Source organism: Mus caroli, unplaced genomic scaffold (genome assembly GCF_978045245.1).
Source record: "Mus caroli unplaced genomic scaffold, Mus_caroli_1 scaffold_12, whole genome shotgun sequence".
Lineage (NCBI taxonomy): Eukaryota > Metazoa > Chordata > Mammalia > Rodentia > Muridae > Mus > Mus caroli.
Window position 1 is genome coordinate 34,319,177 of NW_028227267.1, and position 18,360 is coordinate 34,337,536.

Here is an 18,360-nt window from a genome sequence, read left to right on the forward strand (position 1 = left end):
TATGAGGGAGATTCTTCTCCAATATAAATCTACTTCTGGGGTCCATTCATGGAACAAACAGTCGATTTATCCAGGTGTCTTTGTTTCCCAGAGGCCAAAAACCTACTCTTGCACCTTTACTCTTACACAAGTTGGATTATATGTTTTAGACTGCCACTGCCTTGGGAGGAGACACTGTTTCAATATATCGATCCCTGATTTCACACAATCTCTGATGCTAAAAAGGACTCAGTGTAGGTTTAGTGAGAGGGCCTTGATGAGTCAAAACGGGCTTAGTGGAGGCTATAGGTAGAAAGCTCTTTCTTGGCAATTTAGTGCTGTGTTGTCCAGGATATCCGTGTAGAGCTTGTAATTTCCTAGTAGCACAGCAAGTATTTGCATATAAAATATTCCTGAGGAGGAGATAAGTACAGGTCAGGGCTGCAAAGCCCCCTTAAGTCTAAGAGCCTTGTGCACATCATAGGTCCCACTACATGCTCATACAATAGAAAATATGCTAGATAAGAGCAAGAATTTCATTGTTGTATGTGTGTTTGTGTCAGTCTTTGTGTGGTATGTGGTGTGTGTGTTGGTGTGTCTGTGTGTGTGTGTGTGTACCAGCTATGACTCAGTGTGTTTATTCTAAGTTGTGTGTTTGTGTAAGGCAAAATGCCTTTGCAAGTGTTTGTGGTATGGATGCTTGAATACACAACTGTGTTTGTGTGTGTATATATGTTTGTGTGTGTGTTTGTGTAGACATGTAACCATGTCTGTTCTAGAGGCCAAGCATGATGAAAAGCCCCTGAGATTACAGACTGCACGCATAAAAAATCAAATACGGCAGTCAAATTAGTGTGCAACTCTACCTAGCTTTCCAGAAAAAAAAAAAAAGGACACAAAAACTCATGTAAAGTCAGGCTCTCAAATGGCTAGTGGCAATAGTACTAATCCTCATTGAAATCCTTTGGAGAAAATCATCAGAATATGGTACATAGTGTTGAGGAGGACGTTGGTGTATAACATCCATGTGTTATGTCCCTTTTCTGCTCTGGAAGAATTATGAAGGGCCACTGGAATATCAGGTGGCTCACTGTGTATTCTCAGCATTCCAGATTCTTTTCGTCATTGCCTGCTACCATTGCCTATCCAGCTACCTATACTCAGTAAAACGTTGCCTTATCATATGTCTTGGATTCTAATCATTGAGAGATTGAGTTGCATATGGCTGTACATGCATCCAGCAGAATTCCTATAGCTGTGGTGCAAAACAGGGGTGTTTCAGGAGCCCCTTGGGGTCATAATAATCTAAAGAACTCACACTATGTTATCTGTGTAGCATTCTGCAATTGCTGTTATTCAAACTCATTTTCTCAGTGTTAAAATCAACCTCAATGGGGGTTGGGGGAAATGAGGACATTCAGACAGGTCTGGTAGTATAAAATCAGGTAGGTGTTTGAGAAGCAAGGTTCAGAAAGTAGAAAAGAAGTCCCCTTTGACCCACTGATTGCAGAACAAGGAGTCGATATCCAGAGAGTCTCTAGGGCACATGAGGTCTGTACTGGTCCTCAGAGTAGTCCAGAAGAAGATGATATCCTGATTCCATCAGCTAAAGAGTGAAATTGTACTATGTGATGCAGCCCTTTCATGAACTATTACTCAGTGTTAGATAATCCATGCAAGTATTTGCCCTTCAACTAGTTAGCCGCATCTTACTCAAAATATCCCTGACACAGTCACATTATTGGGAGAAAATTGTTCCATTTGTTCCTATTTATAGTGACTTCCTATTTTTCTGGGATCATACCTTTGGACACCTAGTCAGTTAGGCAATGACAAAGGGAGCCTCTAATGGAAGGAAATGTTTTCTTTGGGAAAAGACTGAAACAGTGAAGGAGAGGCTAGTCCACTACCACCATGTGATCCTTTGCTGGCAGACAAGCCTTCTCTACCTACCTTTTGGAACTTGCTAAGACAGATTGGATACTATGCCAAGAACCCTGATTCTGAGTCTGTGTTTATGAGCGGAAAGCTTTTCACTGACTGAGCTGTCTATATGCTTTGCTCATTATGTACCTATTGCATTCAAGATTTGTTTTTTATGACTCCAAAATATCCTGGGAGATTTTTATAATAGCATTACCTAGGAAACAACACTAAACAGGTTACTGAGGTATACTGTGCTTGTGTTGTGTGAACACAAATAATGTGCATATTTGACAGAGTGCTCTACAACAGTCTCAGATGTACAGGTGTGTTGCTATGTTCCTTCATGACCATCACTTTTTAAATTCAGTTCCTAGTATTAGAAATATTTTCAGTTAACACATTCTTGCTGATTATAGGACCCATGCAGTGCCTGTAGATTTCATGTGATATTTTTTCTCTGGTTATTTCCAGATATAAGGGTTGATGAGTGGTACCCTGTCAGGATCCTGCACTAGAGAAATAATCATAATCTTCGCTTAATTCTAGGCAGGTTCCCCATATGGCATCCACATGATTTTCTAGGTTGTTCACATCTCTCTTGAACTCAGATTTGGGCATTCCTACAATGTTAGTTTTCAATATATTATACCTGGACTATTGGAGTAATATAGTGTTTTTCTTTTAAACTCCAGTACAATGTGTAGTTCACAGCTCAGTTTCTAGCAGTTTTTAAAAGCTGAGAAATAATTCCAAGCCCAGGTGCTCTATGACACTTGGGGATGCAGGGAATGACCTCAGCCAATGATGGGGATGCAGGGAATGACATCAGCCAATGATGGGGATGCAGGGAATGACCTCAGCCAACGATAGGTCATAATATATTATCCAGCTTAATAGATCTAGTGTGGGATGGAGAGCTGAATTGACAAATCGTAATCAGGCCGTTGTTCCTTCCTACACTTGGTGTGAAATACTCCAGCAGAAACTGGAACATGGAACAGACCAGGACAAGGTCTCCTTTGAAGATAACTTCTATAGGGGCATCTCTGTGTGTGCAAAACAAATATTTCATCTCATCCCCAGTAATCATGGCTATCATCTGTTGCATTTTCTTCCTTTGCTTTTGTTTCCTTGCAATGAATAGCTATTAATTTCATCTGGGTTCTGGCTCAGCAAGAGTGAGCATGTAGAGGGATTCAGACATGTGCTGAGACACATCAAGAGTTGCTGGGAAAACAGGAAGATTCTGAGAGTGTAAATTTTTCTTGTCCTGATAGGTCATCAAGGAAAATTACAAAATCATTCTACAAAATCGCAAAGACTTTGAGCCAAAGTCTGTAACATGTTTTCTGCTTAGTGTTGGGTGTCCTTATTCTTCAAACCCATATTCCAAAAAAGGAGACCTACTTAAATTTCTCTTGTAAAGATTGTTACCAGAAGTAACTTATTTTCTACTGTGTTGCTAAGGACAGTCATGGGCTGTAAGTCTGTGCTGCAAAATAACAGCCAAAGAAGGCTCTTTAGCACAATTCTTATTTTTAGATTTTGGTTTGAGCTTTGATTGCTTTTGTTATTTGGTTTTCTATTGTTTCATTAGAAGTTTTTTTGTTTGTTTCTTTGCTGTTGTTTTGTTTCGTTATTGATTTAATATTTTGATAAGGCTATACACTGTACATATTGACTGCCCACTTTTAGTTTCTATTGAGTAAATTGGATATATTCTAAGAATAAAACAGTGATCTCCAACTCTTCACTCTTAAGAAACTTCTTTATTCAGATGTGGTATCATCCTACTGAAATCTCACACATATCAGACACAGATGGATCTAAGTAAGGGGCTTGGGTTCCATAATGACTTCCCAGCCAGATTGAGCTACAAAAGGAATAGATTGTACATTCAGTGTGTCTAGTGTGTCCAACTCTGTGAATTCCAACTTCAAGATGGAAAAATTATCCATGCTGTATCCTTGCATGTCAAATATTTAGCTGCTGCTAAAATACTGTGGATGATAGTGTTGAACAAATTAATGGGAAATATATCAGTATTTCTGAAATGTCTTTCAGGAAATAAAAACATATTCTAAGGGAATATAAAAGCTGTCAGAAAACACAGAAATGCATTCTTCTGCTTTCCTTCAAATGTTCTACCAGTGGTAACTACTACTAGAGATATTCATATTTAGGACCTTTCGAGTAGGGATTTATCATTTTTTGGTTATTTTGTTGTTTTTCTTTGTTATGAGAGTGAATTTTGTGCTTGACAATACATTTGGTTCCTTTTTGCGTTTTTAACACAAACACAGTGTGTAGTTCAGTATTCAGTATACAAATGTTTTTAAAAGCTGAGACAAAATCCAGGCCCATATGCTTTATGAGTTTTCTCCTTCTTCACCACCCCCCCCCCCGTGGTGATTCTGCTTGTTATTTGGAATTATTTTATATTTATGCATGATTGGCCTTCTGTAGGTCTGTGCAACTTTTGCATGCCATTCCAAAAGGCCAGAAGAAGTTATTGGGTTTCACCTGGAACTAAAATGACAAAGGACTGTTAGATGACATGTGGGTATTTTGAGAAACATATTCTCAAATGAAGAGCTATCTCTCCATCCCCTGATATGCACTTTTGTCCTTCTTTGTGTGCTATATTAGTGGAATGGATCATACCTATAGAAAGTGGTTCTTGAGATATGTTTACTTTGTTGTAAAAAAGTAGAAGCACCCATTTCCTTTCAGAGCCAAAGCAGTTTAGAATGTGATTTGAAGTTTCTCTTGTGATAAGAGAAGCAGGTTTTGGGAGCAGCAACACCAGGTAACAGGGACAAATCATAGTGCAGAGCCCAACACTGACACTACCACAGGAAAGTGGGCAATGCAGAGAATACTTGCATAAGACAATGGAGCTGGTGCCAAGTTAAAATCCTGCAATTGCAGTGGCTTGGAAAATGAGAAAGAGCCTTCCCAGATGGTGCCTGAATGGAGTCCTCCATTTCTTTACAATAGGAAACATGGTATCCATTTGAGTAGCTGGTGTGTACTGGAGATCCAATCTCTGCTTTGCAGGGTAGGGCTCTCATGAGAAATCCTCTACCAAAGCACTGAATGGGTCAGAGGTACTTAGCCCTTAACTGAGTACTTCTCCTAGCTTTCTGATTCTGTACATTGCACACAATAATCCTTGTAAGATTCCCAGTGTTTTGACTTAGTTTGACTGGCATATAGCATATGACATATTCCATACTTTATTATTCAGGACTACTCTCAAATGTTGTGTGAAACTAATTTCAGAACATCAATAACTTTTACATTTCTCAGGTCCAATTGTTGTCTCTATTTCATTTTCTAATAATTTCTTCAAAATGTCTTTGAAAGTTATGCATTAATCTCGAACTACCATTACTCAGTTATTATTACATTGTTTCCAAGATGAGAACACACAGCATACGTCTGGGACATTTTGATCTGTGCTGTACTGAGCGCTTATATCTCAATTTTTTCATAGTTTAAGAATCATTACATCAAGAAACATCAAGTTTCACAGACTACACTAGAGAAGAAGAAAAAAGAAACAGGAAATTCAAATATAATAGAATAATTATATGCATCTAGGCCAGCTGAAAAACAGTTATGAATTCTATACAGTGATTGTATAGGACTAAGGTTAAGATAAAGCGGAATTACATTTTAGTATGAAGAGCTTCCACAGGCTATTGAGATGTTTCTATCTCAGCCTACAACAGGCAGGCCCTTATTTCCAATTGCAGGTACCCAGGAGGAATGTGTCTCCTGCTTCTCAAGACCACAGACACCATCCTTTTTTACAAGTAGCTGCTGCAGGCTGCTGAGAGGTATCCATTTTGACCTGTTGTGGGCAGTCTCTCTAGTTGCATGCTATCTCCATCACCCTTTAAATGTAAAAATGCAGAGACCCACAGGCAAACATTAGGCTGTGGTCTGAGATTTATGTGGAAGTGTTGGTGGAAGGGTTGTAGTAGCCAGAAGGGTTAGGAAGCCACAAGAGGACCTACAGAGTCAATTAATATGAACCCTTAGGGGCAAACAGAGACTGAACCATGAGTCAACACCACATAGGGGTTTGAACTAGGACCCTTACATATATGAAACAGATATGCAACTTGGTCTTCATGTGGGCGACTAACAACTGGAGTGGGTGCTGCCTCGGATTTAGACTCTGTTACCTGCCTTTAGATCTCTTTTCCCTAGCTGGGCTGCCCTGTCTGGGCTCAGTGAGAGAGGATGCACTTATTCTTGATGCAACTTGATGTGCCGGGTGAGTTGTTACAGGGGAAAAAAGGAGGGTCACTTTCTCTGGGGAGAAGGGGATAGGAAATTGTGGGGGGGGGATTGGGACATTGATTCTGACTGGGAAGAGAAGGAGGGACTATGATCAGATGGAAATAAATAAATAATTCAACGAAAAAATGCACACCCACTGGCTCTTGGAGACTTTCTGTTCAAGTATGTCTTTGATCATTTTCTTCATGGTCTTCTCTCCCTTCCCCTCCAGGCAATGCTCTACTCCTTCCCCATCACCTTCTTTTTTGATACAAAATTTCAGTAGAACCAATTGAAGCTCATCTGGACTTGCTTCCAAACAAATGACTCAGACTATGCTTATATCATTTGACTTTGACAATTATTGTGAAGTGGTGGTGCACACTTTTACTCCCAGCACTTGCAAGGCAGAGGCAGGATTTCTGAGTTTGAGGCCAGCCTGATCTACAAAGTGAGTTCCAGGACAGTCAGGGATATTCAGAGAAACCCCATGTTAAAAAAACAAAAACAGAGACAATTACTGTGGGTTTGGTCACCCCTAATCTGCTTTTCTACCAGCTCACCTGGCTACCTCCCCAGTGGTGCACCCCAAATACTTGCTGTTTCTCCTCCAAACGCATGAAACTCAAGGAGAATGAAGACCAAAGTGTGGACACTGTGCCCCTTCTTAGAATTGGGAACAAAACACCCATGGAAGGAGTTACAGAGACAAAGTTTGGAGCTGTGATGAAAGGATGGACCATCTAGAGACTGCCATATCCAGGGATCCATCCCATAATCAGCTTCCAAACGCTGACACCATTGCATACACTAGCAAGATTTTGCTGAAAGGACTCAGATATAGCTGTCTCTTGTGAGACTATGCCGGGGCCTAGCAAACACAGAAGTGGATGCTCACAGTCAGCTATTGGATGGATCACAGGGCCTCCCAATGGAGAAGCTAGAGAAAGTACCCAAGGAGTTAAAGAGATATGCAACCCTATAGGGGGAACAACATGATGAACTAACCAGTACCCCGGAGCTCTTGTCTCTAGCTGCATATGTATAGAAAGATGGCCTAGTCGGCCATCACTGGAAAGAGAGGCCCATTGGACTTGCAAACTTTATATGCCCCAATACAGGGGAATGCCAGGGCCAAAAGAATGGGAATGGGTGGGTAGGGAAGGAGGGGAGGTATGGGGGACTTTTGGGATAGCATTGGAAATGTAATTGAGGAAAATATGTAATAAAAAATATTAAAAAAAAATAATGAGCCAGTGAGTAGGTAGGACTGACTGCAGAGCCCACATGTAGCGCCAGCTTCAGGTGTGGAGGATCACAAGGGGACCCTGTTAAATGTGGATCATGATTCAGGAGCTCCAGGTGCTAGAACAGTCACACTTGGGACAGGTTCAAAGGTCATGCTGCTAGCTGCAGATAGCAGTCTCTTGAAGGACATTGCCATCTGTTTCAGAGCTGGAAAGTGGTGAAGGTAATCATAATGGCTTGAAGGAAATGGTTAAAAACGAGCAAGGCTTACATGAGACTTCAGGAATGTGACTACGGGCTGAGGGAAACCTGGAAGGAGGAGGGGGTAAGTTTGGACAGGTGGAGTCCTGCTGGATCAGAGCCCTGTCAATGCCAAGTGAGTCACTCAGATACAGAGCTGATGAATATTTGGAAATGGTCTTAGATTTTTGCCTAATCTAATTTCTCACTGAAGCATGCTCCTGATATACAGTCACTGCCGGCCTCCACAGCCACTGGGGAGCCAAATTCTTGTAACAAAGTGGCACCCCAAAAGAACCATTTCAGGTCAGAAAAGAAGCACGGGGAAGGGTTCTGCAGGTCAGGCGCTGTGGCTGATGGGTCATGGAGCAGCGCAGAGAAAATGGGGACTGAGGAAAAAAAAATAAATAAAAAAAAACAAAAACAGAGACAATTACTGTGGGTTTGGTCACCCCTAATCTGCTTTTCTACCAGCTCACCTGGCTACCTCCCCAGTGGTGCACCCCAAATACTTGCTGTTTCTCCTCCATATGCACACAGGGTACCTCTCCTCCATGGTACCTTTTCTCTTTTTTTCTAATTTCTCCTCTTATCTTTCAGTTCTCCACCCACAACCAGATAACTAAAAACTCACATATGTCTACTGCCTCCATTAAATACGAGTAGTCAGTTTTATTTAACCAATGGTTTTAAATTAAGCAACAATATTTGCACAACAAAATTTTTAGATAGGAGAATTCTCTCCTAGTTCCAGACCTTCCCAGGAATAGAATTTAGCATTACAATACATAGCAACAGATGGAAACTTAATGAAGTTCTTAGAGTAATGAAGGTGACTTAAAATTTCTTATGTAGTCAAGGATGCTCCTGAACTGATTCTGACCTCCTCTCCCAAGTGCTGGGATTACAAGCAATGTTGTGAGATGTCAGTAATTCCATTTTCAAGGGATATGAGGCCTTCTTCTGTGTCTCCTGACACCATGTACCCACATCATGAATGGAAATACATGGTGCCAAAAAACCCATCCAAATGTGGGTTATGCATCTTACTGTATATGAACTGGTGTGAGTATTTCCTTATAATAACTACGTTTAGCACTCTTCTGTTAGGCTAGGCAGAATCCCCAAAGCAGATTATCCATTAGTCCCCTGGATGCACTTGCCTTGGTGCTGAATGAAGGTCTGGGTTCCACAATTTATCTGTGAATATTTGCATTATCCCCTCCTACAAGTACAAAGTCCCATTAACTGGTAAACCTAAAACCTTCAAACCTCAGAAACTTATTTGACTTGATCCCGAATAAAAAACATAATCTCCACCAACTGTTTAGACTGCATTGATTTCATAGCATTCTGTCTGCCTGTACCTTTCCTGGCATTAAACGCAAGTGCCACCATACTAGGTTAGATTGTTATGTCTTGTAAGATTGAACTAGATCATTGGGCCATTGTAAAGTGATCTTCTGGTACACATAACAGGAAAGTAGGACCATATCCCTGTCATGTGAGTGTCCATGGAACAAGGTTGTACATGATTAATCTATGTGGGCTGAAAAGAGAAGGAGAATGTTCTTCAGAGGAATGAACTACAGCAATGGCTGTTTCTTCTTAACCTTGAGCCAACTCCACTGTGTATATTCAGAAGAGAAAGCAATTGTCTCAGCAGTAAATTCACAAGACAGTGACTTTCATCACTCTCCTTATGCTGCCTAGACCACAGATCCAAAGACCTTCTAGTAGTGGGAGTACCTTCTACCTGGAAAACTGTCAGACACTCTGTACTAGGCCTCTGCCTGCACCTCACATTCCACTGCCTACTCCCAGGTCAATTTAATCGTTTCAAAGCCTACTGTTGTAAGCCTGGGCATGTGCTTCCATCTTTGGGTCCTTTGTACTTTGCTACTGGTGTCTGCTTAAACCTAGGAGTGCTAGCACTGTAAATCATTTCACTCTGTGTCACTGATAACTGCTATTTTGTCAGAGGAATATATTAGCATATGGCAGTACAGGTGACCCGGAGCAGTTGTGCATCATCCAGGCAAATCATCCTCACTAAAGCTGACTCGGACATTTAGTGAGCCTTCAACAGGCCTCAGGGATTAGTGCAAATTTCATCAGTTTTTTTTTTTTGTCTCTTTGAAGTAATCAGAGGTAGACAATAAAACAAAACTATAGCAACAAAGAAACAGCAGTGAAACAACAGCATCTACTACAGTTGGCCACACATGTATTGAAAACCATTTAGAGCAGTTTGGAACACATGAGGTTACCACCTCAGTTACAAATTCCCTATATCCATAATCCCTAAACTGCATTTCAGTTGTTGGTCTGATGCTGGCCTCCTTGGTTTCTCTAACTTCTGGGCAACAAAAGAAAAATAAAAAAGTACTGAATCTCTGAAATAGAGCACAGAGTCATATAATTACCTGTGTGTATCAGGTGGAGAGTTCTCAGTGTAAGTGAGCAGTGGGAAACTTTAGCTGCTAAGACCTGACACTCCCACCTACATGAAAGTCAGAGGACAATTTATGGAGTTTTTTCTCTCCTATGATGTGGGTCACAGGGAAGGAACTCAGGTCTCTATGCCTGGTCACATTACCTGTATCCATGAGCCATCTCATCAGCCAGTCTCCAGAGATACAGAATTTAATGATCAATGTATTGGTATTTATATTCTGGGTTATACCCGAATTATGAAAACTTTCCCCAGAGAATATATCTACTCAATTAAGGGCAATAAATGGAGTCTGGGAGGGATCTATGAGGAGGGTGGCAGACTTTAAAAGCCTCCATGGAGCCTCACAGTTTTTTGTCTCCAACAAGTCTGGATGAGATGGGGTAATTTTTCCTTCTCTTTGACCTCCCCGTGCTATGATTGAACCTAATAAATGTCCATGCTCCCTGAGTTACATTCCAGGCCTGTAACTTTATTCATCTGCTACAACAGCTGCAAGGCAAGTGGCAATTTGAGACTCTATAGTCAATTTGGCTGCTACAAGATTGGTCCTTGAAAATGGCTGACAGAATGCTTTAAAGACTAGGAATATCTATCTGAAAGAGAAAAGGAAGTGTCTCAGTCCACACTGCAAACTCAGGACAGTTTACTCAATTAAAGACTGATGTCAAGCTGTTATCTACCTGCACAAATAGCATTACTAGATATCAGGTAAGCTATCTGACAGGTAGCATTTACCAAAACAGCCAAGCACTACACTGAAGACCTACAAGTAAATAAGGCTCAGGACCCACCAGAGAATTAAAAGATGGACAAGAAGAGCTGTATCACTTGATAATGATTGGTTTCCTGTGTGTTTACAGGTGTCCCTTTCTGTGTCACAATCAGCTTAGAAAGAGAAGGTGTCCAAAGACAGTGAGCAACTTAACACATCCCTGAATCTTTCTCAGGCTTCTGCTTAAAAGTCCTGGTTTGACAGCATCAGTTTGGGGATCCAGGGGATTAATTCCTTCACACATTAAGTCTCTGACTCACAGTCTCAGCAATGAGATCTCTTCCAGGAGACCTTCACAAGCATGAAGCATCCACTGGAAGAAATACTTCCTCAATAAACTCTGAGATCTAGTGTGGTTAAGATCAATATCAGCCATCGCTCTCCCTTCCTAGCCTTACACAGACATGCTCTCCACCATAGGCATGTGACCTCTATTTCAGGATCCATCCATGCAGGATAGTTTGTAGTTTCATCCCAACACTGGTTAGCTGGCCTTAAATTTTTATTCCTTCGTCCACTTCTACTCACTGAGGAACTTCTCAATTCTGCATTTCATCGATTAGTCATTTCATGCCTAGTCTGCAGTGTTATTCTACATGAGAGGTGACAGATCTGCTGCAACCTTGACAATTCTATGGCATTATATTGAACCCACAAGAGCTCTGAATAGGTGTCAGGTAACCTAGGAAAATTAGCATTCCATCTTCAAGCACCTGAACCTATGGGTCTCCATAAACTTCTATCTTTGATTTTGAATGATCTTACTCAATTAAAAACCACACAATCTGGAAGGACAAAGAAGAAATGTAGAGTAGGGACAGGAAAGAAGGCTCTTCCATTAAGAACATTTGTTTATCCACCAGAGGACCCAGAGGGCATCTAACAATCCTATTAATGCTTCTCTGGGTTGAACATAATGCCCTCTTCTGGCTTCTGGAGGAATTGCATGCATTTGGTGCACAGATGTGGTCCTGGTGGGATTTCTAGAGCCCCCTCTGGGCGCCCGTGGGGTCCTGCCCCGTGCGCCTGGCTCACTTGCTTTTTGCTGGTTTTCTGGTACCAGGTGAGGGTTGCAGCAGGCAAAACATACTTATAATAAAAAAAAATAGCGACGCTCCAAATTCAAACAAATAAAACCCAAAAGGCTCCAAATTTGTAGTCACACTAATATTACCTTAAAAGAAAGCCATGTCTCAACATGTCTGGGAAATCTCAACATGGGTAGTTCGAAAGTCTTTTTCTGGAAAGTCAGTATTTCTGCTTTACAGTTATCACCAGTGCTGTATTTCAAGGAAATGAGAGGCAGATAGCTCTGGGTTTCCTGATTTCTTATGAACCCCAAATGAATATTCATTTCCTAAGAAGCTCTATAGCTTTAGAGTTGTGACTCTCAGAAGTAGGGACACAAGGGCCGCCCCTTCTCACACCTGGGAGACGTATGTTTACTGCCCCCCAAACCCACCATCATAAGGGCGGTTGCTTGTGCATGGGTTGAAAACTTAAGGACCAGTCCCAGTTAGCTAGAAAAGTCCTGAAGTTACTTTTTCAGGACAGGATGGGTGAAAGTGTGATGGACCTGCCTTTCCTACACCCTTGGGATCTTAGTGTGTGTGCGGGGGTGGAGGTGGGTGTGGGGGGCACGACACTTCTCCCCTTCCAGGGCCCCTCACTCTCCCACCTCTAGTAGCCCCAGCCCTCCCCTACCAGATGGTCTGGTCTCCCTGATTATCCACCAGGGAGGCCCTCCAAGTCAGAGGCAGAATTTCATCTTCCACTAAGCTTGCCTTACCCCAAAGACCATTTGTGAGAGCGAGTACCTTTCAAATGTCTCCCTGTAGAAAAACTGAAAGTAGAAAGAAAGGAAGCAATCTCCAAGTAGATGTCTGACCACGCCTACTCACATACTCACAGCATTGGGTTTCGGGGTCCTAGGAGCCCCAACTCCATTCTGCAGCCCCAAATGGGTGAACAGCTGGTGCTTTCACTCCAACTTCTGAATTCCCACAGGTCGCTCCATACTCTGCACGATTAGGACCCCGTAGTCAGGGAGGGCAGCGGAGAACAACGATATAGGTATAAATATTGAGCCACGACATTGACGTGCCCGGCTCCTCCCCTCCCCCGCGCTCCGGACACACTCTAGGCTGCTAGGCACGCCCCATCTCGTCCTACTGCTTCCCGCGCAGCGCTTATCCCCGAGGTGCCCCAGCAATCTTTTCCTAGATAAGACTGCACGAGCCCTGCTGGGGAAGAAAAGTAACTTTTGTTCTGTTTTTGTTTGTTTGTTTGTTTTTTCTGAGAAACCCGGCCGGATTAGACAGCCAGGGCGGGGGGGGGGGGGGGGGAGCTGGTGGAAACCGGTGGAAGTCTCCCAGACAGTCTGATCATACTTTCTCCTTGTCCTCCTGTCTCCTCCTCCTAGGTGCAGAGATTGTGGGCAGACTCTGTAATCACTGAGGAGGGGGAAGAGGAGGGATCAGAGCTCTCCTGCAGTGATGGCTCAGGGCGGCGACATGGGTAGGCGGAGTTTCTTGGAGGCTGTGCCAGAGGTCCTTCCTTCTAGCCTGGCTGACGCGAGTCCAACTCCTTACCTCCCTGAGGCCTGTAAGGCAGCGAGTGCGCACCCCGGTTCCACTGTGCCCCGCCGGCAGCCTGCAGCCAGCATGGAGAAGGACAGCCTGAGCCGCGCCCATCAGCAGTATGAGTGCGTGACGGAGATGTGCTAAGGCGCCTACGGAAGGTGTTCAAGGCACGGGACCTGAAGAAAGGTGGCCACTTCTTGAATCTGGAGCAAGTGTGAAGGCAGACAAGTGAGGAGGGCATGCGGCTCTCCACCATCCGCGAGGTGGCGGTGCTGAGGCACCTGGAGAATTCAAGCATCCCAATGTGGTCAGGTGAGCAGAGACCTGAATATAGGGTCCAGGAAGGTGCTGGGCAAGGGGCAGCTGGTGGCCCAACTAAAGTTAAGAGTTGAGTTTCCCCAGATAAAACCGGTGACCCTGCTAGACAGTGCAGAAAAGTTGACCTGCAGTGGCTTCCAGGCAGCCAAGCTATTCTGAAGAGCTTTCTCTCTGCCTGCTCCAAGGGGTCCAGGGATATTGGGTGTCTTTTAGGGACAAAACCAGACAACCCCAGAAATGTCCCTCCAGCCCTTAATTAACTTTTCCCGTCCGTGGGGGGGATTTTTGAGAGACAGAGTGAGATAGTTATCCAGCTTGCAGATAATAGAAGGAAACTTTAAGGGTGGAGCATAATGTAAATAAAGTTTAAGAAAATGCAGAAATGTGCAAGAATGTGTTGGCCAATCACACCCACAGTGGTGCCTTTTTTATATAGTTGTAAATTGGCTTCTGATAGTCTTAGAAGTTCAGAAGTTTAGAGTCTGACACCTGGTGTTAAACATTGTTTGAAAAATGTCTCTCAAGGCTGGGGTACTAGGAACATTGAACCAGGAAGATCCAGAGTTCAAGACCCTCCTGAGCTACAAAAGACCCTGTCTGAGAAAAGAAAGGGAGGGGGAGTAGGTAGTAGGGTGGAGGGCGATTGCTTCTCAAAAGGTTTTCTGATTGTATCATTTAGTATCTGTGGACTGGTATGATCTGACTTAGAATGCCTCTCTCACAGGTAAGATGTGAGTCTGCACTTAGATTCTAAAGCCTCTGTTTTCCCTGGAAGAGTTGTCCAGGTGGGTGGGGGAGGCATTCCTAACCCACTCTCCTGTGGTTGAAGAGAATGGTGTTTTCTTGAAGATGCTGGGATTTCCCCATTGTGCCTTTTCTCATTCTCTTTTTAAACACATGCATAGCTGGAAGTTAAAAGGGAAAGCACAGACTTTTCTACAAATTAGGTGATGAGTTAACATTCTCAGCTCTTCTTTTTAGAGGGATGATCTTGGAGTCTTCATCCTGTCTTCTCATTCCTGTAGGGATTCCTTACAACAAATATGTGCCTACTGTATGCCCTGGTGCGTCCCAGGCTTGATGAGCCAATAGTGTTCTGCACACAAATTTGCTCTAGTTTTATGGTTTGTAATCTTGAAATCTGGAGCCTTTGTCAGAATAAGACTGTACGGCCAGAGTGTTCCTATTCCACAGGTGAGTTCTGTTTGTCATCCTTATAGACCTGTGATGGCACATCTGTTTGTAGACAAGGAATTGTCAATCCTTGGTTCTATTGCTTACATAAATTCTCAAAGGACATAATCACTATCTACAGGTAAAAGCCTTTATAACATACACCAGGAGTTTCCAGTGTGCATCTAAGGTGAGCACAGAGGTCATGTGCTGTGCTGCTCAAAGTGAGGCTCCCTGGCATCTTCATTATTATTGCCTGTAAACTGTGTCATGCAAAATCTCAGGCCCCAGGATACTACACAGTCACTCTAGATTTTAAGTGGAACATACACACACAAACACACACACAGACCACATCATTAAACACAATCAGAATTCCAAATAAACACACATTATCTAAGAGTATAATGAACAAAATTTGAGAAAAGCAGTGATGAACTACAGCCAATCCAGTCATCATGAGAGGCAGTATGTGGGACCAGGCTCCTCCAGCTGTTGACTGGACTAGTTGGACCCAACTTACCTCCATGTAAACTGCAATCATGATTGGCCATAAACAGAGAGGACCTTGTATCTCCCACAAACCAACATCTTTATAGGATTTTTACAATGCAGAATTAGGGCTCACACACTACTACCCTTATCCCCAGACTGAGATTCATACCACAGGCTCTGATTTCCTTTTGGAGGAATCAAAAGTGCCTAAGACCCATATCACTCCTATCTGAACTTGAAGTTCTGTGTCGAAATTCCAATCAGCAAAATGAATTTGGATGTGTGGACAGCCTTGTGTTGCAGTCTCCTGTGATATGAGGGAATCTGAGGTTAACAGAGAGGGCCCAAGACAGTCAGCAAAGAACTGGGCATAATGACTCCCTGTTGTTCAAATCCTTGTTAGTGTAATTGACTAGGATTCCCTGGAGTTCGTCTCTCTCATTTTTGATCTTCTGGAGATCCCTTTTGAGCTTCTTTATCCTCTTCATTCTCTGCCCCTTCTTATTGATGGTGGAGGTTTGTGGTGATGCCTTTCCAACAGTTGATAAACACTAGTAAACTCGTAGAGATAATAGGGCACGGAATGGAGACACCATGCTTTGTTGCACACAGAAGTCTGAGGAAGAGGAAAATCTAGAGTCACAGAGAATCCCTGAAAGAGCAGGAAAGCTATCTTCAGGCTGGGCTCCTTAGCTAGATCCCTGTTCCCAGAAACCATCATTAAGCATATTCCTCCCTCCCTATTGCAATTTCCCTCGCCCTGAAATGCATAAGCTCTCCCATGCAAGAATAATTGGAGGGCATTGTCAGCTCTTATCTGACAATGTAGTCTGTTCTACTTAGCATAAAAAAGTTTGACCATAAACATTAACACCTAACATCTCCCGTAAGCCAACACCTGTCCATGCTTCTTAAAATGCATGATGAGAGCTCCCACATTACTACACTAACCTCAGACTGTGAATCAGTCCTCATCTTGTGTGCTCAATGCCAAAGTGTCAGAGACCTTGATTCATGAGCAGGGGAATATCCCACTCTGTACTTGCCATCACATCCTCATATAACCTACTGGAAACTCTAACAGGATGAAGTGCTTCAACACTCTATCCTGAGAACAACACTCTGTTATCCTCACAGAGCTTCCTCCGGGCATATTTTTACCACTTGGGATGATATTAAAATTTCTTAACAAAGCATGTACAGGTTTCTCAATTCCTAGCTCTCAGCAAACTAATCATCATAAATTCTTGTTTCTGGGTCTGTGATTGAAGAATTTTGAGGATCCAAATCATAAGCCCTATTCCTGAAAGGACCAGCTCAAGCCCACATCCTCAATGTAGCTCCCCAACCTTTGCACAGGAAATATTGTGCCTTCTCCAGGACCATTTCTTTCTTCCCACTTCCCAAGATGACAGAAGGCTGGCCTCATTCCTCCAAAGTCTGGTCTCTGTGTGTATTGTATTTTCCCTCCAAAATAGCGTGAGCTGCATGGACAACATGCTTGCCTGTGAAACCAATTGGTTCTGAAGGAATACACTACAGGCCTTTGGTGTCACCACAACAATGGTGACATCACAGAAGAGTCAAGGGTTCTCCTGGATACAAGAGATTGTCCAGGGATGTGACTACTGATGATGTCACTGGGAACTACCATGGTGCACTGGCTTACCAGCTTGCCCCATTTAGACCCGTTTCTGAGGTGCCTGTACAATTTGATATTCCCCCTGTACCTGAGATTCCCTATTGCCATGAACAAGGGAGTTTTAATTACAAAAAAAAAAAAAAATGGGATTCTCTCTTTTGACCCAGGGGTTCCCTTTGTCACCTTCTCCTTCCAAAGCTGGAGAGTTCTCTCTGCTTCACTACATGTCAAGTGCTTAGGATGGGGAGAGATTCATAGGGCCTAAACATGGATAGCTCATCTTCGTTAAGGCCTAGAGCTCTAGGATCCTTGCATGTGGTAGATTGTTCTCCAATGTAAATCTACTTCTGGTGTCCATTCATATAACATATAGTCCAATTCCCCAGGTTGCTCTGGTTTTCAGAGGACAAAATCATTCTCCTGCACATTTAATTTTCTGCATGTTGGGTTATGTTTTTTAGTGGGCACATACCTTGAGAGGAGTCATTGTTTCAATATATTGAGATATGTGCTTTCAAAAAAGCTCTGTTTTAAGATCAGATTTTTTTTCAATGAAATTTCCTTGTACTTGGCAATAGAGGAACTCAGATACAGGGGGAATATCAAATTGTAAAGTTTATGTCCCTTCTTCAAAAGCTAAAATCCCACATTCTCTCTTCATCCAAAAGAACAAGACAAAGTAGGCATCTGTGAGCAAAGGTCAACAGGGGTCTTGGATTGCTGCTCTGTAGTCCCATTAGCTCTCCCTTCTCCAATATTTACCTTCTGATGTTCCCAGTTCCAAGTCTGAGGCTGTTGGGCATTGAATTATGATCCCATAGTCGACTACAAGATACGTAATACTCAATATGGTGGATAGGCAATGGAAAGGGCTCAGGTCTGTGGAAACCTCAATTTTAATGGGTCCATAATTTCAGGATGGTCTCTGTTTGGCATTGTCATCTCTGGCTTCTAGCTTTTCGACATGGGCCTGCTGAATGCATGGTAAAATGCCACCTAACCTCTCAGGTGTAAGAGTGGAAAAATCATGTAAGTGTTTTTCAAATTGATTGTGTTGTCTTTAGCTACCCTTTTCAGCCAAGTAGTATCACTACAACAAGGCTCAGAGGTGGCTAGGATGATGGTGGAAAAGTCAGAAGTCCACTATGTCTCTCAAAGAGTTGATGAATAGCCTTTATGGAAACAGGAGGACCTGGACAATGAAAAAGAAATACTTATAGTTTGGTTAACTGAT

At 42.7% G+C, this 18,360-nt stretch overlaps 1 protein-coding gene across 1 annotated transcript in view; it reads right to left on the bottom strand.

Moving 5' to 3' along the window:
- LOC147001673 (uncharacterized) overlaps positions 1-16,983 on the bottom strand; it is a 129,182-nt gene extending 112,199 nt beyond the window's left edge. The window contains exons 1-2 of the mRNA XM_085828846.1: positions 16,885-16,983; positions 6,939-6,941 (exon numbers count right to left, since the gene is read on the bottom strand). Coding sequence (XP_085684972.1) covers positions 6,939-6,941; positions 16,885-16,983 — 102 coding nt within the window. The remainder of the gene's footprint in view (positions 1-6,938; positions 6,942-16,884) is intronic.
- Between the last annotated feature and the right edge of the window lie 1,377 nt (positions 16,984-18,360).